We start from the raw sequence: 25797 nt of genomic DNA, 5'->3' as shown, positions 1-25797 counted from the left end.
GGTCCAAGCTGCACTGGAGCCCCCTGGGGCCGGCCCGCCAGGCTTCTGGGACTGGGGAGCTTCGAGCTACAGCCCATGGGTTCCCCAGCCCCATGCTGCTATCCCTGCTCACTGCGGGATCCCCCCAGGCTCTGGGCTGAATGGGGCTGCTGGTGCATTTATAGGGATATGGCCTGGTAGGATGGGGGAGAGGAGGGGCAGTAACAGGGACGAGACTAAAGAGCCCGCCAGGAAACGGTCCCAGTAGCTGGGGAAACCCACCAGTGACCCCCTGACAACAGCGCTGCCAATCCAGCTCCGCTGACGCGATGCTTAACATTTCACTCCAGGTTGGGGCAGGGAATGGGACATGGGGCCTTTCCCCTCTTGGGGGCACTGGTTCCCACCTGGCCCCAGGACAGGGGACTGGCTGGCTCAGGGGAGCAGGGAATGGGGCATGGGGCCTTTCCCCTCTTGTGGGTGCTGGCTCCCACCTGGCCCCAGGACGGGTGACTGGTTGGCTCATGTTCGCAGGCAATGGGGCTCGGGGCCTGTCCCCTCTGGAGGCTGCTGGCTCTGATCCAGTCCCAGGGCAGGGACTCACTGGCTTAGAGGGGGTGGGGAATGGGACATGGGGCAGGCCCAGGGAGACTGTTCGTACCCCCGAAGCCCTGGAAACGGGGGAGCCAGGCTGAGGCCTGCGGCAGGGTGCTCTCCCTCCAGCTCTGTGCACAGCCTGTCCGTCTCCAGGACGGCTGCTCCACTCGCCCGCACAAGGCTCCAGCGCTTACTTCTGGCACTCGTCCAACACGAAGGCTCGGGGGTGATCGTCTCCCGACATGGTGATGACCGTCTCCCGCTCGAAGGCCCCCAAGTGGCTCTGATCCACCGTGTGCCGCGTGATGGTGGACGTGGTGTAGCTGGTCCAGTACAGCGTGTCCCAGCCCCGGTGGTACGCCAGCCCCTCCACTGAGCCCACATCTGCAGGTGGGAGACACAAAGCGGGATGAGATTCACTAGTCAGGCCATTCCCCACACTCAGCGCCCAGCTGTGCCACCTCCAGATGTTTCGCAGCGGCTGCTAAGGCTGCCCCCTCCTCCCTGAGCCGTCCCCTCCCTGCTCCAGCCTGCCAGCGGATTGGAAACTGGGACCTTCGGCACTCAAAGCACAGTCCCCCGCCCCGAAGCTACAGAAGAACTCCATCGGGCCAGAGCAATAGTAGAGCTGTTATCCTCTACGTGGGCCACCACTTCGGTCACGAGACAGCAGCGAAACGGAGCAGGGGGACAGAAGCTAACAGCAGCAGTGGGTAATTCAGGCTGGAGTCACAGATGGCTCAGGGTTCAAAGCATCAGGCATGAAATAGCAGAGCCCCTGGAGCTACAAGGTCAAGTGCCAACCTGCTGCTCCCCCCACCCCCCTGCCCTTTACTGCCATCACCCTAGGGAAGCACAGACTTTAAAATCAAGGCCCTGACTTCTCTGCCCATTGCACGTCTCCCCTGCACCGTAGAAGGTGGCAGGCACTGCATGTACCTCCTCTGTCGAGGGCTCGGGGACTGCAAAGCCATAGAGATACTTCTGATGTTACTGAAATGCTGCAGCAACCTCCCCCACTTCAAATCTCCATGAACCCCCAGGCCTGCAGCAACAGAAGGCTCGAGACCAGCCCTTCATGCTCAGTGCCCGGCAAGGATACGAGGTTCGCACCACCAACTGCAGCACCCCCACCCTGGCTCTCTCCTCTCCCCCTCCGCTCTTGTCATGAGCAAGGGCTTTCATTTCCCCACCTCCAGCCCAACGCTGCGGTTAGTGAGGCTGATGGGAATAGGGCGAATCCGTGCTGACGCCAGTGGGGCTACTCCAGATTCACATCGTTGCAAGGGCAGAAACCGGCTCTAACGTGGGCTTTCGGCTTCCTTGGATGCTTTGGGGCCACAGGCTCAGCGCAGGAATTACACCAGCTAGGAACGCGGCTCAGACACAGCACGTTACAGGACGAACGGCTCTCCAAGCACTGTCCCACCCTTGTGCTGTCACTTACACTAGTGCAAAACCAGCGTGAAACACCACTCAGCCGACCAGGAGCAGCTCGCACATCCTCTGCGCTCATCTCCCTGGGGGATCAGCCAGTAAAGCTGGGCTCAGGTTTGACAAGGGCCCCTCAGCGTGGCTTGGGTAACATCAAGGTCATGATCCTTCCCTATTCCTATCGCCTACGTGTGCAGCAAATGAGCCCTTGCACCCAGCCTGGTGAACGCTGCTCAGTTACAACAGCCCTGAAGTCGCTCGGATTCATTCACAACTGTTCCGCTGACTGGCTCAGCGACGGGCACCAGCGGCTGGAAACCATCGGCCCCGGCTCCTTCGGAGGCAAGTCGGCTGTTTACTTTCATCGCATTAAATAAAACTCCCACGAAATGCGCCCGGCGTCTCCCGGTAGCGTTTCTGGCCGTGTGCAGCACTTCTCTGACCTCCAGCACCGTGACACGGGGACGCCTCCCTGTCGCTAAGGCATTTATCCTGCACCGGCGGGAGGCAGGCCAGTGCTGCTATCCCCGCGCTACAAAAGGGAGAACGGAGGCAGAGCGGGGAAATGAACCTTTCTCTTCCAGTCTCAGGTTAGACCACCCTGCCCCTCTTCCACTGGGGTGCATGCAGGGAACAGCTGGGGGCTTGGGGTTCCCTGAATTTGGGTTACAGAGAACGCCTTCCCAGAAACCCTGGGGTCTGGGGAGTCAATACGGTCCTCTTTACCGTACGCACATAAAGCAGCATCCCTGAGCTAGTCAGCGCTGTGAGCAATGCACCGGTCGGCACAGCCGCCCCAGAGCCGGAGGCTATCTGAGCCCGACGTGCCGGGATCCACGGCAGGCACCAGGCGCTTTGGAATTAACCAGCCAGGAATGGCTGGGTTTGTGCAGCTCCACTAGCGAAGCTAATGAACAGGAGGAGCGAATGCGACCGTCTCTGAAGGGAGCCATGCCTCGAGTCAGTGTTTGAAGAGCGAATGGGGCACAGGGGACTCAGCTCTGCTCCGCGGAGAGCGACACTTAGTCCCCACTAAGCCCTGCACTTTAATAATGTAAACGAGACGCACACAACAATCAGGACGATCTCAAGTGCCCCTGGGCCTTTAAATCCCATGAAAGTGTCGGCTGCAATTATCCAGGGCTGGCAAGGGGACAGGAAGGAGAGCCGTGACAAGGGGTTTAATATTCATGCAGTGCTGGGGATTTGCATGCAGCTGACTCCAGCTTGTCCTGCTGGGCGTACGGCACTGGCTGGGTCCTTCCAGGGCTGCTGCATGGTGAACAGCAGCTGGCCTGTGCAGCGTGACCTAGCTCCGAAACGGTGAATCGGGGTGGGCACGCATGGCTGGAGTTTGCTCTTCGCTCTGACCCGCTCGGCTAGCTCCTGAAGCAGGACGTGCTCGGCAGCAAACGGCTCCGTGCCGTGCTAAGGACTGCTTCCAGAAGGGTCTGTGATACTTTTTGTTCTGAAAACGGCCTTGCTGTGGAGAACCCAGCAGGCTGGACGTGTGGCAGAGGATACAGGGAGTGGGGCTCTCCAAGAGATGCCAAGCAGCACCCCACGGCAGGTGTGGGGCTTCGGTTCGACCCTACAGCCACAGTGCAATGGTCACCTACCAACAGCCCCACGCCCAGCGCACAGACGCGGGGAGGGGAACAGCCAGGGCGTGGGAGGCTGGTGCGAGCAGAGGGGGCTGGCAGGGGCTGGAGCTGGGCGGAGGAGCCAGGAGGGAGGCTGCAGGCTGATGCAAGCACAGCAGGTGAGAGGAGGACCTGGGCTTGGGAAGGACGGAGCACTATCCCCTCCCTAGAGGGCTTCGCTGGGGCGTCCGGCCAGTCCTTGTGCCTGTCGTGGATGGGGCGCTCTTCCTGGCTGGCGTGGCCGGGCCACGGGCTGGCGTTCATCGTCCTCCTGAAGTGCCCGGTGTGGCACGGTGCTGCTGCTGCTCGACCTCAGCCCGGCGGACGTGCTGCAGCTGGCCCACATGCCCTCCGCCACTGCCGCAGCCACCATGCAAGCGCGGCTCTTGGGGACGATCTCTGCAAGCTCCTGCATTCCGTGGGCGTGGCCAGCTCCTCCGCCACCGCCTTCACCCTGATGGCCCTGGCCGTGCACTGCTCCCTGGCCGCGGCGCATCCCTGCAGGGCCTATCACTGCCAGCAGGCATGGTACCCGCCCACAGCAGTCGCTGACATCTGGGTGCACACTGCAGCACTGGCTGCTCCTCCACTTGTGTGCAAGCCAATCCTTCTGCTTCGTGGTCCTCCCCGGGGCCGGCTAACAGGCACATGCCCTGGCCCTCTTCTTCTGTACCTTTGCCATCCCATTGGCCGTCATTTCCACCATGCAGGCCAAGATCATGGGGCACCTAGGGCCCGCTGCCTGGACAAATACAACGCCTGCCTGGCAAGGGTGCTGCTCCTGCTGCGGCTGGCCCATCCTACACTCTGCTGCTCCGGGGCCTGGCCAGCTCCCACAGGGCCCTCCCAGCTCTGTGCTGGTTCCTGCCGTCGGCCTCCACCGTGGCCGACCCAGCTGTCTACGTCCTCACGGCCAGGCAGTTCCGGAGCGACGTGCGGGCTCTGCAGGAAGAGGCTGCGGAATACGGTGAGGCCGGTGACTCAGGGGAAACGGCCGCAGCCTTAGCAGCCTCCGGGGGGCAGCACTTCCTGTTCTCCCAAGGAAGAGAGAGGGAGAACCTATGGAGCAGAAGGAGCCTGGCAGGAGCTCCACTGCGCGCAGGCACTGACTCATCCACCGCTCTGATCTGGGCTGCAGCAACCCGGAAGAGGCTACGCTGGGCCTTCCTTGGTAGGGTTACCCCCTCTCTGCCCTTGGGTTGAGCAATCGGCGACTGGCAGCTGGCACACACCAGCCCCCGGCACAGAGAAGGGCAGCTACAATTTGCATTTGCTCTTCTGTGGATCAGGAGCAAACTGGGCCTTGCTCCGTCTCCTCCCTTGGCTGCTGAGAGGGGGCAACGCAGCCCGGGATGGGAACGGGAATGGGGTGTTGCAGACCAAGACGGAGTTCAGCTCCCAATCACACTCCTGCTTTAGGTCCTTCATGTTCATAAGCAGCGTTATTATGGCCATGCCTGGAGCTGCAGGCAAGCCCAGGTCCCATTGTGCTGGGGGCTATACACGCAGCCCCTCCTCTGATGAGCTCAGTCTAGACAGCTGAAGGATGAATGACTATTCCCATTTTACAGATGGGGACACTGAGCCAAGAGAGGGGAAGTAATAGGCCCTAGGACATCCAGGGGGTCTGTAGCAAAGATAGAACCTGAACTCAGCTCTCCTCCCCAGCAGTCCAGTACCTTAACCGCAAGGCACCTCCCTCAGCGCAGATCGACCCACCGAATCCTTTGCTCCCCCAGCTGCAATCAATTACAATCGCTTTCCCGGCCAGAGCAATACACATGGTGCAAACTCATTCTGAATGTAAATAAGCTTATTAAGGAGTTTATGATGCTGGGTGGAGATTTACCCTAGCGGTGGGGAGCTAGCCACGCACACGGTGACAGCTGTGGGAACCAATAAAACTAATTAAGTGCAAGCCAAGGGTTTCGGGGTGAGCGGCGGCCCGGGAGGCGAGGGGCTTGTTCAGGCTGATTGGCTTAGTCTTGTAAATGTAACGCAAACAGAGAGCTGTCAAGATGTGCCATGGGACCTCATCTCCTGGGAAATGCCCGCACACAGACGGACGGAGATGCGCGCAGATGGACGGAGACATTTACACACACGGACACGGATGGAGACATTCACAGACATGGATGGAGAGACATGCACGCACATGGACGGAGACATGCTCATGCACACACGGGGACACACACACACACACCCAGATGCACAGATGCTCACACACAGACACACACACACGGACACACACACACAGAAGGGGAGGAGGAGGGGGAGAGACAGAGGGAGGGGAGGAAGAAGGGGAGAGAGAGAGGAGGGGGAGGGAGGGAGGAGGGATGGGAGAGACGGAGGATGAGGATGAGGAGGGAGGGGAGAGAGGGAGGAAGAGGAGAAGGGGATCGAGGAGGCAGCGAGGTAGGGCCCAGGGGACTCACTCTCCACGATGGTCTTGCGCCCAGTGCCGTCGTCGCTGATCTGCTGGATGTTGCCGAAGTGGATGTCGCTGTAGAAGATGCGGTTGCTGCCGGCAGCACCGGCGCGGTAGTCAAAGGCCAAGGCGATGACATTCTTCATGTGCTCGGCGTCCTCGAAGGGTTTGACGGGCGCGTTGAGGTTGCTCTCGTCCGACAGGTGGATGCTCTTGAGGATGGTGCGCTCGGAGTAGAGCAGGTAGCCGTCGTAGTCCCGGCAGCTCACCCCATCCTCGGCGAGCATGCCGTGGGCGCAGGCGCACGTCCGTTGCCCGTTGCCACGGAACAGGCACAGCTGCTGGCAGCCGCCATTGTTCTGGGCACAGACATTGGTGCCTGAGGGGAGGAGAAAATGGATTAAACCCCGCACAGAGTGGGTGCGGGGCTGGGGTGGCAGATGGGGGGGAGGGGGCATGTGGGCCCTAAGGTCTGGGGGAGGCCCCCATGCCCCACTTTTGAGGACCATACGGGCAATACGCTGCGGCACAGAGAACGCGGCTCCCCCACCTCCCCAGAGAAGGGAGGGGGCAACACCTGATTCCACCCAAAGGGAAGGGCTGGTGGGGGCAGGCTGCTGTGGGGTGAAATCGCTGCGGGAAAGCGAGCGGGAGTTCTCGGAACACACTCTGGGACTCAATCGACACTCAAAAGTCAGGTTGACGTAGCGACGTGAAACCAACGCAGCTGTGCTGAACTAAAGCCTGTGTAGACGCAAGGCTGCTTCCATCAGCGACTCGTGTGGGGAGGTGGCATTTGTACACCAGTGACAAAGGCCCTTCCGTCAGCCTGCGCAATGGGGATACGCTGGCATAGCCCCCCAGCACAGCTGTGCTGATACACTGCCTGTAGCGTAGACACAGCCTGGGGCTGCTTCCGTGTGAGTGCGAGACTCCTCGCGCGTGTCAGGGGGCACACGTGTGACTCTGAGTGGGAAACCGTCTCGGTGCGTGAACCCATGCGTGGGCTTGCACTTCGCTCATTTTTCCAAATATCCCCTCCAGATCCAGTCCCCCCACCAAGGGAATTCCCAGCCTTTGCAAACAGGGACAAGATTAAAATTCCCTCCATGTGAACAGACAAGCCGACAGGTTCCTTCAAACCTCTCCCAGTGCCCCCTCCTGCAGATGTCCCCCTCAGTAGCACTGAATCCCCCCCAGAGGAAAGTGAGGGGCGAGGCTGTGTAGCTCCAGGCAGGGGCCATGCTGCACACACCGGCCCCGACATACCCTTTTGCCTGGCTTGGTTGAACACTTTGATGTCCTTCAGCTGCACCCCTATCCCGGTCCTCAGAGACACCGACTCCGTGGCGTTGTCCTTGCTGCCCCTTTTGATGGATCCATTCGCATGGGTCCTAGAAGAGGAGCGAGGTCAGTGAGCCGGAGGCATTGCAGGGTGTGAACACGTCGCTGCAGGCGGCAGGGACAGCGCCCGCCAGCCGTGACCAGCCGTGATCCGCCAACATGCACACGCCCTGGTCCCCCACCGCTCCTCCTGGATCTCATGCACCACTGCCCCGGAATTACACATACCCCCTGCACCCACGCCCTATAGACATGCTGACACACCCACTCCCCGTATACTCGCACACCTGGGATTACACACATACTTTACACCCCCAATCTCATACACACACCCCTACCCCTCAGGGTTACACACCCACTCCCCCCACACCCAGGATTACACACATACTTTACACCCCCAATCTCTCTCACACACACACACAGGTCAGCATCTCACAAATGTCATTCACTCACTCGCAGCCCCAGAGCAGCCCATGGCCAGCCCTGGGGGACCAGAGGGGTGGGGGAGCCTTTCTGGGGCTCAGCCCCCCATCCCTGAGCTGTTCAGTGCCCAGATAGACCATGCGGCTTCAGATGCCCCCTCCTGGGCACTGGCATCCCCCTCCCATTTCCCTGGAAGTGTGTGTGCGAGGCGGGGGGGGGGGGTGCAGGGGAGGCACTCTAGGCTGGATCTCTATGGACACAGGCCTCAACTCTGAACCATGGAGACCCCCAGGGACCCCCCCCAGCCCCCCGAACCATGGAGACCCCCAGGGACGCCCCCCAACCCCCGAACCATAGAGACCCGTGTCTAGAGCATAGCCCCAACCCTCCCTCAGCCACAGAGCTGCAGCGTCATGGCTAGAGCAGCACTACTGAGACAGCCACTCTAGCCAGCTCTTTGGGGACCAAGCTCTCAAGTGAGTCCTCCAGGACTCCACACCACAGAGCCCCTGCCTAGAGTGTAGCTCTGGCCCCCATGCCCCACAGCCATAGAGCTCCAGCACTGGCGAGGGCAGAGCGGCACTGGGCAGGCAGCCACTCTAGCTATGGCCCTGCCCAGCGCTGTGGCTCTATGGCTGCGGGTGGGTTGGGGGTATCCTCTAGAGAGCAGTCTCTATGGTTCAGCGTGCTGGAGGACCCCCAGGGGCCGCCATCTCTTTGGCCACAGGCGAGATGGGGAGCATGCCGGGAATTATTGCAATTTATGCGGATATTATGTAAATTTAAAGCATGGGCACTGCCTCATTTGCATAACTCCTCCAGATCCGCCCCCGCAGGCTCTGCAGCGCGGTGGGGAGGGAGCCGTACCGGTCGCTCCAGTAGATGTAATCCTCGAAGACCGACACCGAGAACATGTCCATGTTGTTGCTGGACAGGACGACCTCCCTGTTCTCGCCCGTCTCCAGGTCGATCCGTTCGATCTTGTCCGTCCGAGCGTCGCACCAGTACAGCTTCCCGTCCTGGAGGGGGAGGCACCCCGCCCCGCTCAGTTACAGCTCCGTGGGGCAGAGGGGGAGGGAAAGAAAGAAGAGGGGGCAAGCGCGTCTCCCAGCGCTGGGACGCACGCAGTTGAAAGGGCAAAGCCCTAGACAATGTTATTTGTCCTATCGTCACCCCAGGAGCCCAGGTCCCTGCCCCACAGACCTTAGCACCTACATACAGGAGATGGATGCAGAGAGACGGGGCAGCACCAGGAAACAATGGGACCGTCCCGGTCTGCAGGATGGACCGAGATCTGAGTGCCCCGGCTGCGTATGACTGCACTCAGAGCTCCACATCCCTCCAGTCCCTCCCACTGCAGGGTGCTGGGTGATCCCGACCCACTGATAGCTGCTGCATGCCTGGTATCCTGCCCCTCCTGGGATGGGCCATTGTGGCTCAGATCCACTTGACCCGACACCTGCTCCTGTACACCCCGCCTGCATCCATTACCAGCGCTGCAACCAACGGCGGCCGCCGTACCTGGTAGTCGACTGATATCCCGTTGGGCCAGCTGATGCTCACATTGACCAGGACCATCCGTTCTGTTCCATCCAGGCGGGAGCGTTCAATGCGGGGGTACTGGCCCCACTCAGTCCAGAACAGGTACCTGCGGGGGCACCCAGTGACCCAGCTGTGCACATGCCCCCCACCCTTGGATTGCCCCCCCTCCCCTGCCCCCTGGCGCTCTCAAAACCTTTGGGGCCCTGGATGCCTGGAGGAGAAGCAGCTTGTTGCAGTCAAGGGGTGGGCCTGGGTGTCTGGCAATCCAGGTGCTCACCCCATGTCTGACATTGGATCCCCCTCCATGGCTCAGGGCAGGTCCCTCAGGCCAATGTTCCCGAAAGCAGCTGCTGGTTTTGGGAGCCCAGTCTGCGATGCCTTGGGCTGGACTGTCAGAAGTACTGAGCTCCTCAAATCCAGCTGCAGTCGGGGGAAGCTGTGGGTGTTCAGCACCTCTGAAAACGAGGCCCTGGGTATCACAAAACAGGCACCCAGAAGCAGCAGCCGCTTTGGGCCTGATCCTCAGGGCTGGGCAAGGTTCTGCATGAAGTCAGGGCCTGAGCTGGGGAGAGAACCCAGGAGTCCTGGCTCCTACTCACCCCCATCCTGTTCTAATCCAGCAGACCCCACTCTCCTCCCAGACCTGGGGACAGAACCCCGGAGTCCTGGCTCCTACTCACCCCCATCTCGCTCCAACCCACCAGACCCCACTCCCCTCCCAGACCTGGGGACAGAACCCAGGAGTCCTGGCTCCTACTCACCCCCATCCTGCTCTAACTCAACAGACCCCACTCCCCTCCCAGACCTGGGGACAGAATCCAGCTCCCCTGCTTTAATTCACTAGACCCTACTTCTTCCTCAGCACTGGGGATAGAACCTAGGAGTCCTGACCATACTAAAGCTACTGCTGGGGAGTACTGTAATTAAAGGACCCCCAGCCCCAGAGCTGAGCTCCTAGCCCGACCCCGGTGACTAAGACCTGTACAGCTTTCCTTGAGTCCAACCCAGGCTGCTCCGCCCCCACGGCGGCCGGCTCCCTAGGGGCGCCTCACCCTTTCTCCGGGTGCACCGTGATGGCCCGAGGCTTGTCCAGTCCCTGCGAGATGACGACGTAGCGGAACGACCCGTTCAGCCTGGCCACCTCGATGACGTCGAAGCCTTGGTCTGTCCAGTAGATGTTTCCTGGGGCGGGCGACAGCGACACCCTGTGAGCCAGGCCCCACTCCCGGCCGTGCCGGCACGCGGCTCCCCGCCCTGCAGGGCCGGAGCCCAGGGGACACATGAACACGCCTCACCTGCGATCCAGTCCACTGCGATGCCTTCCACGCGCCCGATCCCGTTGGTGACCACGTCCTCCCGCCACGTCTGGTCACGCTTGGCCCGGCTGATGGTGCTGAGCCCCATGTCCACCCAGTAGATGGTATCGTTCTCTAGGGGCAGAGCGGGCAGGAGGATCAGGCAGGCAGCAAGAGGGCCGGGGCAGTGAACAGCGGGGGGCATGTTCTGCACAAATCTCACCAGCTGGGGGCACTCATGCAATAGGGAAGATATGCCAGAAATAGGATACTGAACAGGGCTGCAGATGCTGGGAGGGGGAGGAGCTATGGGGAGCTTAGGAGCTATGGGGATTGGGGACAAGGCTCTGGACACCGCAGGTTGCAGGGCTCTGGCTAAGGCCTCGTTAAACCTCACGGCTATCGGCCACTGTTCCGGAGCTGAAGAGGGTGGGGGCGAGGGCTGCCCAGAGACACCACTCCACATCTCCAGCGCCTCCCAGCCTTTCCCCAGCTAGCTCAGCCGCCCTGCCCACCCTGGTCGGCGTCACCATCCCCATCATGCCATGGGGGAAACTGAGGCACAGAGCAGCAAAGGGACTGCTCTTGGCATTGCCTGGCAGCAGGGAGGGACATTGTCTCCCCTCCAATCTCCAGCAGGGCAGCCGAAGCCTGGTCTACGAGAAGACCGTGTCCGTGGTGGCCGAAGAGGGGCGCACAGCGGCTCTCACCCGCATGGAAATCGATCCCCACGGCCAGCGAGGTCCCAGACACGGGCACCAGGGCATCCGACTTGTCGTTGGGATCCAGAGGGATGCCGCGGATCCCCTCGTGCACCGAATACAGCAGGAAGGAGCCCACGCCTGCCAAGGCAAGGGGACAGTCAGGCCGGGCTCTCTGCCAGCGCAGGGGAGCCAGGGAGCCGCTGGGTTGTGGGGAAAGGGCAGCGGCTTCCCGAGGGCTGAGCACAGCCATGGAGAAGGGGCTCCTGGCAGCCCAACCTGTGTCCCAGCAGTACCGAGTCTGGGCTGTGCCGGGACGGGGGGAGGGTCTGTGCTGGGTCAGAGACAGCATGAGGCATAACCACGTGCCCCCCCAGCACCTCCCGTCACACCCACCTCCCAGCTCGCTGGGTAAACTGACGCATGGGAGCCGTGGGCGAAAGCGAAGGCAGCTGTCACAGGTTTAGCTCTGCAGGCGGGAGGAGGGGGAGCAGGGGTTCTGGGGGCTGCGTTGCCAGGACACCCCTCTCTCTGCCCCCCCAGGGGTGCAGATGGTGCTTGTGGGGCTGAGCTGACGGGCCCCAGCGGCTGCAATGGAGCACGTCTACACTGACAACCCGTGAGCGCCTGGGGGTGATTTCAGCGCTCCGTGGGGCGCAGTTCCATGCAGGTGGAAAGGATCCCCCCATCCCCTCCATTATTCCAGCCGTACCCATGGGGAAGGGGGTCAGACCCTGGGCTCCCAGCAGCCCTCACAGACAAGCAATTGAGCTCAGAGCCTGACCCACTGCTCTTGGGCTAGGGATCCGGCTAAGCCGAGCTATCTCCTCCCTGGCTCATCCCAGCTCCAGGCTGAGCCCCATTGCTGGGATCAAATCCCCCTCCTTGCCGTGCCCTCTGACATCTCCCCGTCACGAGCACCCGCCATTCGCCCCACCCCAGCACCCAGCCGCCCCCTGCCAGCACCACCCAGCTGCTTCTTGCCTAACCAAGCGCCAGTCTCCAGCGGCTGCAGGCTGAATTCACCCGCCTGCAATTCCACACCCTGCGCTGCTCCCAGCCTACCGGGCTCGCAGGCAGGACGTCAACCCACGAGCCAAGAGTTTCAGGAGCGACGGGCCATTCTGGGGGCTCGAATGAAGCCCCCTTTAAAGACCTGGATTTTTCAGAGACGGCTGAGCCCCTAACGGGGACCCCAAAAAGGGAGACGTGGAGTGACGCTGGAGAGCCCTGGCCATGGGGAGCTGCTGGAAGGCGTGATCAGGACCTGGGCCTGAACCCCCTGGGCAGAGCTCCCAAGTGCCTGGACTCTGCAGACACCCAGGCTGAGATGCCTTAGCAGGGCCTGGCTCTTGGGGGACAGACGCTCCAGCCCCTTCTGGAAACCAGCCCCGTCCCGCACCACTTGGGCAAGCCCTGGCGTGTATCCCCCCAACCCCCCCCCCGCCCCCCCGCAATGCTCTCTGGCCGTCCTGCCTGACACGGGCCCCTTGCTGCAAGATCAGCGGCAGTGCTGGCTGCTCAGCCCAGCTGCAGCGGCCCCCATCCCACAGGGGCTCAGGGGTGGGCTCCGTTCCTTGCTGCGATTCGCTGGGAGAATGGGGAACGAAGGGGGGAAGCCAGCAGGGAGCGAGGCCTGGGGAAGGGAAACCCGCCGGCCCCGAGGCCAGGGAGGGACGAGCCCAGGCACCTCCATCTCCTCCTCGCTCAGCTGCAAACTCCTGGCGTGTCTTGCCCCCCAGTGGCTGCTACGGTCCCCCGTGCCCCTCCTCAAGCGGGCGTCCTGCCCCGCTCCATGGGAGCCAGACAGGGAAGGAGGCCCCGTCACCGGGCAAACGCCACCATCTCTCCTCTGCTCCCCTGGCCACCAGACAGGGCTGGCGAACGTCGGCACCACAAGGAACCCAGGAGGAAGCGTCTGTACCGGGGAGGGGCCGGCGGCCACAGGGCATGGGGGGCAGGGGCAGATGTACTCACCCTCGCAGGACTGCTGCCCGCTCTTGAGGCTGTAGCCGGCCGTGCACATGCAGGAGCGGGTGGTGGGCGAGGTGGGCAGGCAGAGCTGCGAGCAGTCACCATTGTTCACGCTGCAGGGGTTGGTACCTGGGCGAGAGAAGGGAGCACGTCAGGGGTGGCCGGGGGCCTGGGTTTGCTCCACGTGGCCAAAGCAGATCCTGATCTGACCCCCGCAACAGCCACAAGTGCTTCGAGACCCCCCCCCCCCCCCAGGACCTGCTCGCTTGGCCACACACCATCAGCTGGACGCCAGAGCCATCGCCACACAGCCAGAGCGGCACCGCCGGCACCAGCGTCGGCACGACGGGGGACGGGGCTTTCAGCCGGGGCACTGGACGGCCACAGCAACCCCCAGATCCCAGCACTGGGCGCTTCCAGCCAGCAGCGGGGCCCAGGGACCCCCGGCAGTGCCAGGCCCCACATATCAATCCTCAACCACAGCGCGGAACCGGCCACCGTGTAGCCCCCTCAAACCGCCGCGGTAAGAAATCCTGAGCCAGGCCCCCAAATGGCCAGAGTGTCTCAGGTCGGGTTCCTGGGCCTGCTGGCTCCTGTGCTCAGGTCACGTATTCGCCCTAAGGGCCCTCCTTGGGGGGGGGGGGGGCTGCTTCTCCCACCACGCCCTCCCCAGGGGCCGCTCCCCCGCCCCCTCCCCGGCTCACTCACCATGCTGGACGCTCTCATCATAGACCTTCATGTGCATGACCAGCGTGGTGCTGTTACGCAGGACGACGGCTCCCGTCCCGTCCTTCTTGTTGCAGGTGCCCATCTTCTCCGAGGCCTGGTCGGCCCACCACAGCTTGTCGCCTGCCAGGGGAGGGGCCCGGGGATTCAGTACCACGCCGGAGCCCCCAGCCCAGTGCCCACCCCGGGCCTGGCAGCAGCACCAGCGGGCAGCCAGGCTCCCCCCGCTGCCTGCCGCCATCTGGGGGGCAGGGGGCTCAGGCTGCTTCCTAACGGGGAAATGTCCCCCAGCCCCCACCCCCTCAATATTCCCCTGCTCCACCCCCCCCAGCTCCAACCCCCCATCCTCTGCTTCACCCGCCTCATCACCTGCTCCACCCCCACCCCCTCATCCCCCAGTTCACCCACCCCCACACCTCCTGCTCCTGCCTAGCTCCATCCCCCCAGCCACCCCATCCCCCGGTTCCCCCCAGCCCCTACCCCGTCAATATCCCCCAGCTCCACCCCCACTCATCCCCTACTCCACCCCCCTCATCTCCAGCCCTGCTCCTCATCCCCCGGTTCCCCCCAGCTCCGCTCCTGACCCCTCATCCCCTGGTCGCCCCCCACCCCATCATCCCCAGGCTCCACCCTATCATGTCCCATGACCCCCCACTCCAGGCACAGGGTGAGTCACCAGCTGGTGGGGGTCCCCTGCCCCCCGGCTCTCACCCATGATGGCCAGCGCAGTCGCCTTGCTCAGCTGGCTCTTCATGGCCTCCAGGACCTCCAGGCCGCTGCCGTCCAGGTTGCACCGGTTGATGGTGCCGGCACCGGAGCTGATCCAGTAAAGCTTGTTCTCCGGATAGTCGATGGCCAGGCCTGGGGGGTGGGGGAGGAGTCATCATTAGCTCCCCAGGGTCAGAGAGCAGCAGCACGAGAGGGGGATCCCAGCGGGGCACGAAATGGCCGCTGGACCCCGCCCACAGGGAACAGGGGCTGGAAGGGCCCCTATGAGGCTCAGTGGGCCCCGGAAGGGCTGGCAGGAAATGGGACATCGAGAGGAGGGGAATGGGCCCTGGCTCTGAACCCCGCCCCAGCTGTCACCCCACGGACGGGAAGGGGGGGGACCCCCTGTTGCGGGGAGGTGTCCGTACCGACAGGTCCTCTCTGGTTGGTGAAGAGGAAGCTGCGGTTGCTACCGTCCATGTTGGCAATGCTGATGTTGTCCCCGTCCGTCCAGTAGAGCTTCCTGCACAAGACACACAGACATGGCGGGGGTGAAGAGGCAGTTAGAGTCCCGGTTCTGAATCAACTCCCCCCACGTACAACCATGACCCACAGATGCCTGCCAGCCCAGCCCTGGGCTTCCCCCCAGCTCTACCGGTGCCCCTCACTCCTGACCCGCAGCCCCTGCTAGCCCAGCCCTGCCTCCCCCCCAGCTCTGCCGGTGCCCCTCACTCCCAACCCGCAGTCCCCTGCTAGCCCAGCCCTGCCTCCCCCCAAGCTCTGCTGGTGCCCCTCACTCCCGACCCGCAGCCCCTACGAGCCCAGCCCTGCCCCACACCCAGTCCTGCCGGTGCCCCTCACTCCCGACCCGCAGTCCCTACGAGCCCAGCCCTGGTCCCCACAGAGAGGCTCAAGTGAGCCTTTCTGTTCTCTTCCTTGTGGCTGATATAGCTGAGGGTCCCCTTGATTTACCTGCCCTGGGATCCACAACCCCAGAAAGCCAGGACCCAGCCACATACACACACGACCCCCCTGCGCCCCCTTCCCATGGTGCATTCATGCCCCCATGCCCTCGGCCCAGCTCTCTCGGCAGCTCACCCTTGGAGTGGGTGAACCACCAGGCAGTGGGGCTTTTCCAGCCCCTGGATCACGGCGTTCTTGAAGGAGCCGTCCAGCCGGGCCACGTTGATCTGCTTCCGGTTGGCGTCGTAGCTGGTCCAGAAGAGGTTTCTGGAAACCCAATCCACAGAGAGGCCATGAGCATTGGGCAGGTCTGCAAAGCAATGGGCACAGGAAAGTCATTAGAGGGGCGGCGCCAACCACAGGGGGAAGGAAAGGGGCCGGTTAGAGAGGGAAGAGCCCCCCCCCAGAGCTGGCACCCCCCTGCCCAGAGCAATGGGGGCTGCCCCACCTGCCGAGACAACGGTCTCCACGCCAGTGCCATTGATGAAGGCTCGTTTGATGGTCTGGGTGCGGACGTCGGACCAGTAGATGCGCTGCTCCGGGGCGTCATAGTCCACGGCCGTGACGTTGTCGATGTCGGGCACGGTGAAGGAGATGATGTAGTTGTAGTAGGGGTTGTCGATGTCCACGCCTCGGATCTCCATCTGCCGCGCGTACAGCAGGAACTTCTTCAGCTCTAGGGGTGCGAGAGATGGGGTGAAGGGCAGCCGCAGCAGCCCATCGGAGCTCTGCGCCCCCTGCCCTGCCCCACTCCCCCCAACTCTGATATTTCCCTTCCTCCCCCACCATTTCCTGGGGCACTATGTGCCCCTCGCATCCCTTCACCAAAAGCTTTTCTGGAACTGCCAAGACCGTGGGGTCCACTGCTTAGAGTAGTGGGGCTGGGAGCCAGGTCTCCTGGGTTCTATCCCAGCTCTAGGAGGGGAGTGTGGTGGGTTGGAGCAGGGGGTGAAGGGGGGCTGGGAACCACGGCTCCCGGGTTCTATTCCACCTCTGGGAGGGGAGGGGAGGGGAGTGGGGTGGGTTGCAGCAAGGGATGAAGGAGGACGGGGAGCCAGGACTCCTGGGTTCTATTCCTGATCCTACGTTCGGCAAGGCTGTTTCCTGCTCTGTAATACAGGGTCACAGTGGGCCGGGTGGGGGTGGCCCAAGAACTCCCGTATGCTCCAAAGGGCCCCCACCTACCATAACACGTGGTGTTGTCCTTGTCCAGCTTCATGAGGTGGGGGCAGGCGCAAGAGGAAGACTGGTTGTAGTTGATCAAGCAAAGGTGGGAGCAGGGTCCTTTGCCCCCGTTGGCCTCGCAGGGGTTGGGAGCTGGGCCGAGGGGGAGAGAGGAGGGAAGTCAGTGAGAAGCCCCTACCAGGACAGGCCTGTTCCCTGCACCCCGAGGGATGGGACAGGAACGCTGACGACGGCTGGGATACCAGCCCATTTGTACAGGGCCTGGGGGTGCAGCTCCCTCTCCTGATCCCATTGGCATTGGTGCCAGGGGCCCATGTCGCAGAGCCCAGTGACTCCAGCTCCCTAGACCCACTGGGCCCCATTCTCCGGGTCGCTCATGTCAACGTGCCGGCAGCCAGTGCCAGTCAGGGGTGCTCGCTCTGCACCGGCAGCACGAGGGCCCATGGCAATGGAGAGTCAGGCCCAGGAACCACGGAAGCCTCAAAGCAAAAGAGACGGGGTGTGTGTGGGGGGGCTTTGATACATGATTCTGCTGGCCACAGTGCACAAAGGGGACCAATGGTAGCCCCATTTGGAATGCAGCTACATCCCCCGGACGCAAGCCATGGGACTACAGCTCCCAGCATGCAATGTTCCCTGGGATGCAAGCCACGGGACTACAGCCCCCAGCATGCAATGCTCTCCGGGATACAAGCCACAGGACTACAGCTCCCAGCTTGCAATGACCCCCCCCTGCAAACCACGAGACTACAGCTCCCAGCATGCAATGTCCCCCGGATGCATGCTACAGACTACAGCTGCCAGCACCCTGGATGCAAGCCATGGGACTACAGCTCCCAGCATGCAATGCTCCCCAGGACGGAAGCTGCACACTGTTCTGCACCCCTCCCCCTTGCAGGTCCCCCCCACTGACCACACGGCCCCCAGGCTCTCCCCGGCCGCACCCCCTGCCCGCAGTGTCGACATCTCACCCAGCGGCTGGCGGGACGGGTGATAGACCTGCAGGTCGAAGGGCTGCGTGTTGGTTCTCTGCACCACGGTGACGTTGTGGCCCGTCCACTTGTTGGCCTTGGCCAGGGTGTTGGTGCGCCAGTCGGTCCAGTAGACCTCGCCGCCGTACAGGGTGACGGCAAAAGGGTGGGACAGGTACTCGTGGCCCCGCAGCACCTCCATGTGCCCCGAGCCGTCGTACAGCGCCGAGTAGATGGCGTCCGACCTGCGCCACCACGGGGCAAGGGCACGGCGTGAGGCTGGAGCCCGGGCTGGGTGGAGCGAGGGGCTGGCAGATTGTGGAGCACAGCCCAGCGCCTCGTGCCCCAGGCATCCCCCTGCCCCTTTCCCCTGGGATCCTCCTCCCTGGGCTCCCCTCCCCCCGCCCCCTCCCCCCGCCCCTTCCCCCAGGTTACCTGGCGTCGATCCAGAGGATGCGTTTCTCCAGGTAGTCGACGGTCAGGCCGTTGGGCCACCCCCCCGAGCCCGTCTCCTTGTGGATGGTGCGCCGGCCCTGGCCGCTCATGGAAGCTGCCTCAATGCGGGGCAGGCTGGCGTCCCAGTCCGTCCAGAACAGGATGCTACGGGGGAGGGGGAAGGAGTCAGAGGTCCTGTCGCTGGGGAGGGGGGAGAAAGGGAAGGGGGTGCGTGGCTCCAAGCCAATCACCCCCGCGTCTGAGCCAGAGGGGGGCAGGGAGAGCCCCCCGCCCCCGTTCTCAGGGCAGTCACTAATCTCCCATCAGCCACGGCCCCAGCACCTTTGGGTGAATCGTCTCCATATTGCAATGGCAACAGCCCCCCAGTCCCCCCCGCCCTCCAGCCCCAGGTGCCATCCCCCCAGCGCCCGGGTCTGACTGGGGCTTCGGCCACTGCCAGGCGGGGAAGGCCCAGCCCAGCCCCATGGCAGGGCCCAGGGGTGCTCGGCCAGCCTGCAGCCCGCCCAGATCCAGGGGCCGCCCCTGCCCTGCTCGCAGCCCCCCACCCACCCGTAGCGGGGGTCGAGGGCGATGGCGCGCGGATGCTCGATGTCCCCAGCCAGCAGCGTGGTGCGCATGGTGCCGTCCAGCTTGGCCACCTCGATCTGGTCCAGGTTGCTCTCCACCCAGTAGATGTTGCCGGCGATCCAGTCCACGGCCAGGCCCTCGGGCGTAGCCAGTCCGTACTGGATCACCACCTCGAAGCTGGTGAGAGCTGCAGGACAGGGCAGGGAGCGCGGCACCATCAGGGCTAAGGCCCAGCCCCCGTCCCCCCCCCACGCTCTCCGCCAGGAGCCCAGAGAGGGCTCCCCCCACAGACAGCCTCCGAAAGCAATGTGAATCCTCTTCTGCAAAATAAAAAAAAAAAAAGCCCCTGCCACCCTGCCCCCAGCTCTGCCCGTGCCTGTCAGTCCCCACCCAGAGCCCCTGATATCCCGGCCCTGGGCTCCCCCCCAGCTCTACAGTGCCCCTCAGGCCTGACCCAGAGCCCTGAAGGGCCCCTTGTGGCCTGGTTTTCAGACTATCTCAACCCTGGGGAAAACCCGGTCCCTCGTCCTGAGGCCAAAGCAAGGAGCTGAGCTGTGGGCCTTCTGCCCCCGGGAGTCATTGGAGATCCCCCATTCCATGGGGCCCTGCACCCGAGCCCCGGGTTTCTCTCCCAAGGAATTTCAGGCTCCCGAAGGAGCTAATCGGGTTAAGACGAGCTTTCAGCGCGCTCAGCTGCCGGGCTGTAATTACCATTAGAGAATTGTTGGGAATGCTAATTAACTCCCACATAAGGATCAGCAGTTAAAGGCAGAAAGGTATCATTATCTGGGGCTGAATGCTCCAGCCATGGCACAGCCCCCCAGGGCTGCGGGAGGGTAAGGACTAGCTCCAAGGAACATATGTCCCTCTGCAACTTCCCTTCCATCCGCAGGCAGCTCCCTGCCCTGCAGGTGGAGATTCCTGCTCCCAGCTCCTGCTACTTTGTCTTGTCTTGGCTCCCGGAGGCTTACACCACCCGGGGGCCCTGAGGGCTGGGCTCCCCTCACAGCAATCTGGTGGATGGCTGGAAGGGGATGCAGTGACAGAATGGTGCCAGAAGTGGGATACTCGCTCCAGATTCAGGGCAAAAGGGCAGCGGCTCCAAGGTGACAGCTTTGGAACCGGAGCAGGAGAGTTCGAATTCCATGTGTCCCTGCCCTCCCCTAGATGTGTCTGTGCCCCACAGCACGTGGCTCCGTGAGGTGGCCACAGGGTTTCGCATGGCAGGCTGCGTCCGTTCCCACCACTAACCCCCGTTCTCCAGCAGCTTCCCCCGGTAGATCTTGTCCTCCACCACGTCCGTCCAGTACAGGGAGCTCTGGTTGAGGTGGAAGTCCAGGGCGATGGTGTTACGCAGGCCAGGCACCAGAACACTGTAGTCGCCCTTCTGCAGGTCGATGCGCCGGATCTCGTGGCGGTTCGAGAAGATGATGAATGGCTTGAAGGGGTCTGCGAGCAAAAGGGGCGTCACGGGGGGGTTGGGGCCAGCGAGACTGCAGGCAGAGCAGCCCTGCCAGGAGGGGACATGAGCCCAGTTATAACACAGAAGCAACAGGCGCCGGTTTCCGCCTGGCATCTCTGTGGTGCACAGAACAGCCCCTTTCCCCATGTCTCTGTGCACACGTGTTCCCTCCAGCCGGGGTGTTATTCCGGATGCTGGGGGAACCAGGCTCAGCCCCCAACCTGCCCGCCTGTGCCAGCTGCCCCCTGGAATCCCAGGGGCCTGGTGGCGCTGCCCCCCAGCTGCCTGCTCACCCAGGCTGCGGCAGCTCTCGCCGTCGGGCTCCAGCATCCAGCCCTCGTAGCAGGAGCACTTGACGTTGTATTTGTCCTGCTCACACTTCTGGCTGCACTTGAGGTGCTTGGCGCAGTAGCTCTGGATCTGGCAGGTCCGGTTGTCGGCGCCCAGCTCCATACCCAGCGGGCAGGAGCAGACGATGCCCTCGCCCGGGGCCACCGTGCAGTTGTGGCTGCAGCCGCCGTTGTTCAGAGAGCACTGGTCTGCGGGGAGAGAGAGTGCAGCCACGGTCACCCCCAGCGGCCGGGGCCCCTCGGCGAGTCGGGGAGAGAAGCCAGGAGTCCAGCCTCCCAGCTACCCCAGCCTCCCGCCCCTGCAGCTCACCACACAGCTCGCCCTCGTCAGAGCCGTCGCCGCAGTCGTCGGTGCCGTCGCACAGCTTCTCGGGCGGCAGGCACACAGAGGTGTTGTTGGCGCAGGTGTGGGAGGGCGGCTTGCACACCAGCGACTCGCAGTTCTCCTCGTCCGAGTTGTCCTCGCAGTCGCTGTCTCCGTCGCACACCCAGGCCTTGCTGATGCACCGGGCTGGGGGGTGGGAGAGGGTGGCATGAGACACAATGGGGGTGGATGCGGGGGCTGCGCCCTGGCTCTGTCCCCTCCCCCAAGGCCCCGCCCTCGCTCCGCCTCTTCCCGCCCCTGCTCTGCCCCTGGGGGGGGAGGGGTGTGCCGCCAAACAGCTGATCAGCGGCACCACCAAACAGCAGTGGCTCGTGGGTGCAAAGCATCCATTATTTTTTCCCCAGGAGTGCCCCAGCCCTGGACCTGCCTCCCCAGGGAGGTGGGGGCCACCTGAGTCTAGGATCGACATCCCCAAATTCCAGTCACAACAGCACCACTGCTGGGGGGACATTCTGGCTCTTACCGCGAGTTATTAAATTCATGTAATTAATTGTTGATATTTACTCATTATTATTCATGTTAATTACTGCTTAATTTAGCGTTACACACTTTTGTTCTTGACTTTTTTACTTTCCGTTTTATCGGTTTCATTTTGTGCCGTTTCTGATTTTAACACTTGGCTGTTAACTGGTTTCCCCTCCCCAGTTTTTCCCTCTCTGTCTCTTTTCCATCCTTGCCACTTGTTTCCTGGCGAACGACCCTTTGTTTCTTTTTTGGGGAAGTTTGAATGTTTTCAGCCAAGAGAAATGGTTCAGTCTGCACAGTTTCTGGGGAGGGATGGAGGTTGAATTTTGAAAACGGGGGGAAGGAAAATGTTCAGAGTTGGAACTGGTTTTGGCAGTGAGGGGAACCGAAAATGCTTTAATTTTGAAAGTTTGGTGGGAGGGAAAAGGAGAAATTGGAAACAAAAATGAATAAGGAACATGTTTCAATTTGGGATGGCGAGTTTAAAAAATCTACCGCCCTCCGGCTAAGCCAACCAATGGAAAATGGGAAGGTGACCAGGCCCCCTGCAAAACTCTGGGAAAAAACATTTAAAAAATGTGACAGAAAAACAGTTTCCAGCCAAATTTGTTGGAAGATGGAAAATTTAGAGGAAATCAAAGTGGGGGGAGGGGTGAAGTTAAAAATATCATGTTCAAAAACCAACAAGGCCAAATATTCTCAAAATCCGCATTTTAAAGAGAGCTTTCGAGCAGCTCCGTTCTCAGGGACGTGAGCCAGAGACGCCAGACTCGGGTGCCGTGGGGAACCAACGGCAGGCCGGTGAAAAGCCCCTGCCCCGCTCCCACATCTGGATGGAGGTTCCCCACCCCACCCCCCAGGCTGGATCTAGCATCCCTTCCCCCCCACCACGCCCCCCGGGCTGGATCGAGGCCCCGCTCCGTGCCCGTTACCAGAGTCCTTGCAGCCGAACTTGACGTTGGGGTCGCAGACGTGCGTGACGCCCTCGCAGCTCTTCTCATCGCTGGAGTCCATGCAGTCGGTGTCGCCGTCACAGCGCCAGCGCATGGGGATGCACAGCCCATCCAGCCGGCATTGGAATTCATCCGTGTGGCAGCCCCCGGGCGGGCGGGTGGCTGGGAATGGAGCCCACGCGACAGAGCGTCACTGGCTGCGCCCCACGGCGGGACCCGGCGCAGGTGGCAAGGGGGGGCAGTCAGGATCCAATGCCTGGGGGTGGGGGGCAGGAAGCGGGATTGGGCACCCAGGGCAATACCCGGGGGGAACAGGGGAGCCCAGAATCCAGTGCTGGGGGGGGGTGGAGGGATCCAGTACTTGACACCTGCAGGCGGGGGGGGGAGAAGGGCGCGAGGGAGGGGAGACCAGAATCCAATGATGGGGGGCACCCAGGATCGGATGCCTGGGGTCCAGTCCCCTGAGAAGAGGAGGTGCTCCGGGACCAGACACCCAAGGAGATGTGGTGCCCAGGGTGCAGGCTCTGGGGTGGGGAGGGATCTGACTCCAGGGGCACCCTAAGCAGGAAAGCAGCAGGGCCCCCCATGCTGCTGACCCTGCCCCATTCATCCTCCCCCGCACATGCCTCCATGTGAAGCTGGTGCTAGTGTGTGGGAGACAGGCAGGACTCCAGGAGGCGGGGGGCTCACCCTGGTTGGTGCAGTTGGCATGGGTCTCATCGCTGTAGTCCCCGCAGTCGTTGTCACCGTCGCAGGTCCAGTGCACGGGGATGCAGCGCCCGCTGTTGCACTTGAACTGGTTGCTGGAGCAGGAGTGGCTGCAGCCGGCCTCGTCGCTGTTGTCCCCGCAATCGTTGTCTGGGCGGGGCGGGCGGGGGAGGAGAAGGGGGGGCGTCAGCAGGCAGCCGGCAGGCACAGAGAGCTGGGCAGCGTGGCCCAGTGTCTCGGGGGAGGGGGGGAAGCGCCCCCAGCAGAGCAGAGCTGGGAGCTGCAGGGGTCCACCTGAGCCAACTCCATTGACAGCATGTGGGGCCAAGCGAGATGGGCCCCCCGCGTCAGCCCCTTCCACAGCGCCTCCCCCTAGCCCCCGCCCCCGCCAGCCCGACATGCTCGCTAACATCACGGCCACATTAAGAAAACGAAGCACAGAAACTGCATAGATCACCTCATGTACCATGGGGGGCAGGGGGTGGGGCTCCTCCGCCCAGCAGGGCGGATGTGGGGGAAGGGGGCACGTCTGCAGACCCCTTTGCACTGAGCATCCATGGGAAGTTTGATTGGATCCAGCCAATTCCTGAGCGCTGCCACTTTAAGGAGGGGCTCATTCGGTTCCGCCTCAAACTGAGCTTCAAAGCCACGGGCTCTGACACCGGTTCAGAGGTTAAAACGCTCTGCCAGGAGCCTGGCACGGAGTCACCTTAACACTGGCAAACTGGCACCACCGCGGCCCTGCTCGGTGACTCGGTTTCCCCTCCCACCTTTCGCTACTCAGACTGGGTGTCTCTCCCTCTCCGTCCGTGCACTGCCGTGACACACCTAACACATAGCACGTCCCTCCCCCATTTCATCGCACAACGGCACGTCTATCAGCACCTCTCGTGCCAAGGACGGGCTGACTCCCACGCAGAAAGGGAAGTGCGTGGGGAAGGCCCAGTATATGCTCAGTTCTGGCGCCAACTGAATAAAACGGGTTTATAAACCATCCAGCACCACTGGGAAAGCCCCTAGTGAGCGCATGCTAGATGTGGGCTAGGACAGTGTCCAGAGGAAGGAGGGTGCAGTGGTTAGGCACCAGCCTGCAGCTCAAGAGACGCAAGTTCAAATCCCCATTCCACCTCAGGCTCCCTGTGCGACCTGGGGCCAGTCACTTAGCTGCTCCCTGCCTCAGTTTCCCAGCTGCCATGGGGATAACTACATAGACCCTGCCTCACAGGGGGATGGTCTTAGATATGAGACTGTGAGTAGCTCAGATATTACTGTCTTGGGGACTGTACGAGCTCGTCTATGCTAGAAAATTAGATCAGCCCAGCTACATGGCTCAGGGAAGTGAAAAATCCCCACGCCGGGAAGGTAGTTAAGTCGCCATGTAGACAGAGCAAGGTCCCAGCCAGGGGAGATGGAGAACCTCTCCTGTCGGCATAGGTAGTACCTGCACTGCAGTGGGTCAAGTGTAGACAAGCCCTCTAATTAAGTCTGATTCCCTGAGCTGAACTGATTTAATACCATTTAAAACCCATTTAAATTGGTGCAAAAAAAAAACAACCCTCTCCGTATAGACAGCCCTCAGCCTTTGCTGGATCACAGCCATCATCCTTCGTTGGCTTTAAGTCTCTCTCTGTTCTGGTGTCTTTCTGTCTGTCAAATCCATTTGGAAGGAAACTGACACCTCTCCCCTCAAATCCATTTTCAGCCGAATTCTGTCAGACCCTTTTCCCCTAATGCAAAGCGAGCGGCCGATGAAATATATCCTATTGCTCAGATAACTTGGCTTCTCCTGTGTAACGAAATCTCCCTCCTCCAGCCTCCTCCTTCACCAGTTACAGATTTGAACGGGGGGAAGAACCCCCCGATCCATCGTGTTCCCAGGGGTCAGGTTTTCCATGGCCCCAGCTTCTCATGCCATCGTTTACAACTGTGCAAAACCGGTCTGAAATGCCACCAGCCTGATCTGCCGGCAGCTCTCCGGAGCGGGGACTGCCTTGTTCTGTGGCTGTACAGCACCTCGCACAAGGGGATACTGAGCCACGAATGAGGCTCCTGTGTCCTACTGCAACACAGGTAATTAATAATAATTGGACACGGGATATGCACAGACGTAAACGACAGCCCAAGAGGCAGGATGCTGGAGCAGATACTTTGCTTCTCTGATCCCTGCCAGCGTGTGGATCAGTTGGGACGACAAGGAACCGTGGCTTTTCTGCAGTTATGTGACCCCCTCTCCAGAAAAGTGGCAGGCTTTGGGGGACCGGTGGCAGGGGGGTGCTGATACATGTTGATCTATGCACTAACCGGTAGGTTTTGGACAGTTCTTTTCGTCAGAGCCATCCCCACAATCCTTCTCTGAAACACAGAAACCAACCAAAAAACAACAAAAGACAGGCGAGTGGGCACATTGAAGACACAGAACAAAAAACACACAGCAACAGAAAACCACCGCCGACAGGCAGAGCCACACTGAGCTGGACAGACGGACACGGACAACAGGGGAACGTTAAATGGCCATGGGGGGGAAAGATCAGAAGCAGT

General features: G+C 61.9%; 1 protein-coding gene across 1 annotated transcript in view; it reads right to left on the bottom strand.

The window, feature by feature from the left end:
* LRP1 (LDL receptor related protein 1) overlaps nt 1-25797 on the bottom strand; it is a 175457-nt gene that overhangs the window by 36211 nt on the left and 113449 nt on the right. Inside the window, 23 exon segments of the mRNA XM_038378412.2 lie at nt 771-960; nt 6089-6460; nt 7351-7475; nt 8716-8867; nt 9370-9496; nt 10443-10572; nt 10686-10820; nt 11396-11527; nt 13364-13489; nt 14069-14209; nt 14798-14947; nt 15223-15317; nt 15893-16067; nt 16206-16433; nt 16943-17074; nt 17914-18158; nt 18349-18513; nt 18919-19123; nt 20188-20385; nt 20692-20937; nt 21059-21259; nt 22531-22713; nt 23242-23409. Coding sequence (XP_038234340.1) covers nt 771-960; nt 6089-6460; nt 7351-7475; nt 8716-8867; nt 9370-9496; nt 10443-10572; nt 10686-10820; nt 11396-11527; nt 13364-13489; nt 14069-14209; nt 14798-14947; nt 15223-15317; nt 15893-16067; nt 16206-16433; nt 16943-17074; nt 17914-18158; nt 18349-18513; nt 18919-19123; nt 20188-20385; nt 20692-20937; nt 21059-21259; nt 22531-22713; nt 23242-23409 — 4021 coding nt within the window.

Source organism: Dermochelys coriacea, chromosome 20 (assembly GCF_009764565.3).
Source record: "Dermochelys coriacea isolate rDerCor1 chromosome 20, rDerCor1.pri.v4, whole genome shotgun sequence".
NCBI classification, from domain to species: Eukaryota; Metazoa; Chordata; order Testudines; family Dermochelyidae; genus Dermochelys; species Dermochelys coriacea.
Note: the sequence above shows the minus strand (reverse complement) of the source record. Positions and strands in the feature narration are given on the sequence as shown.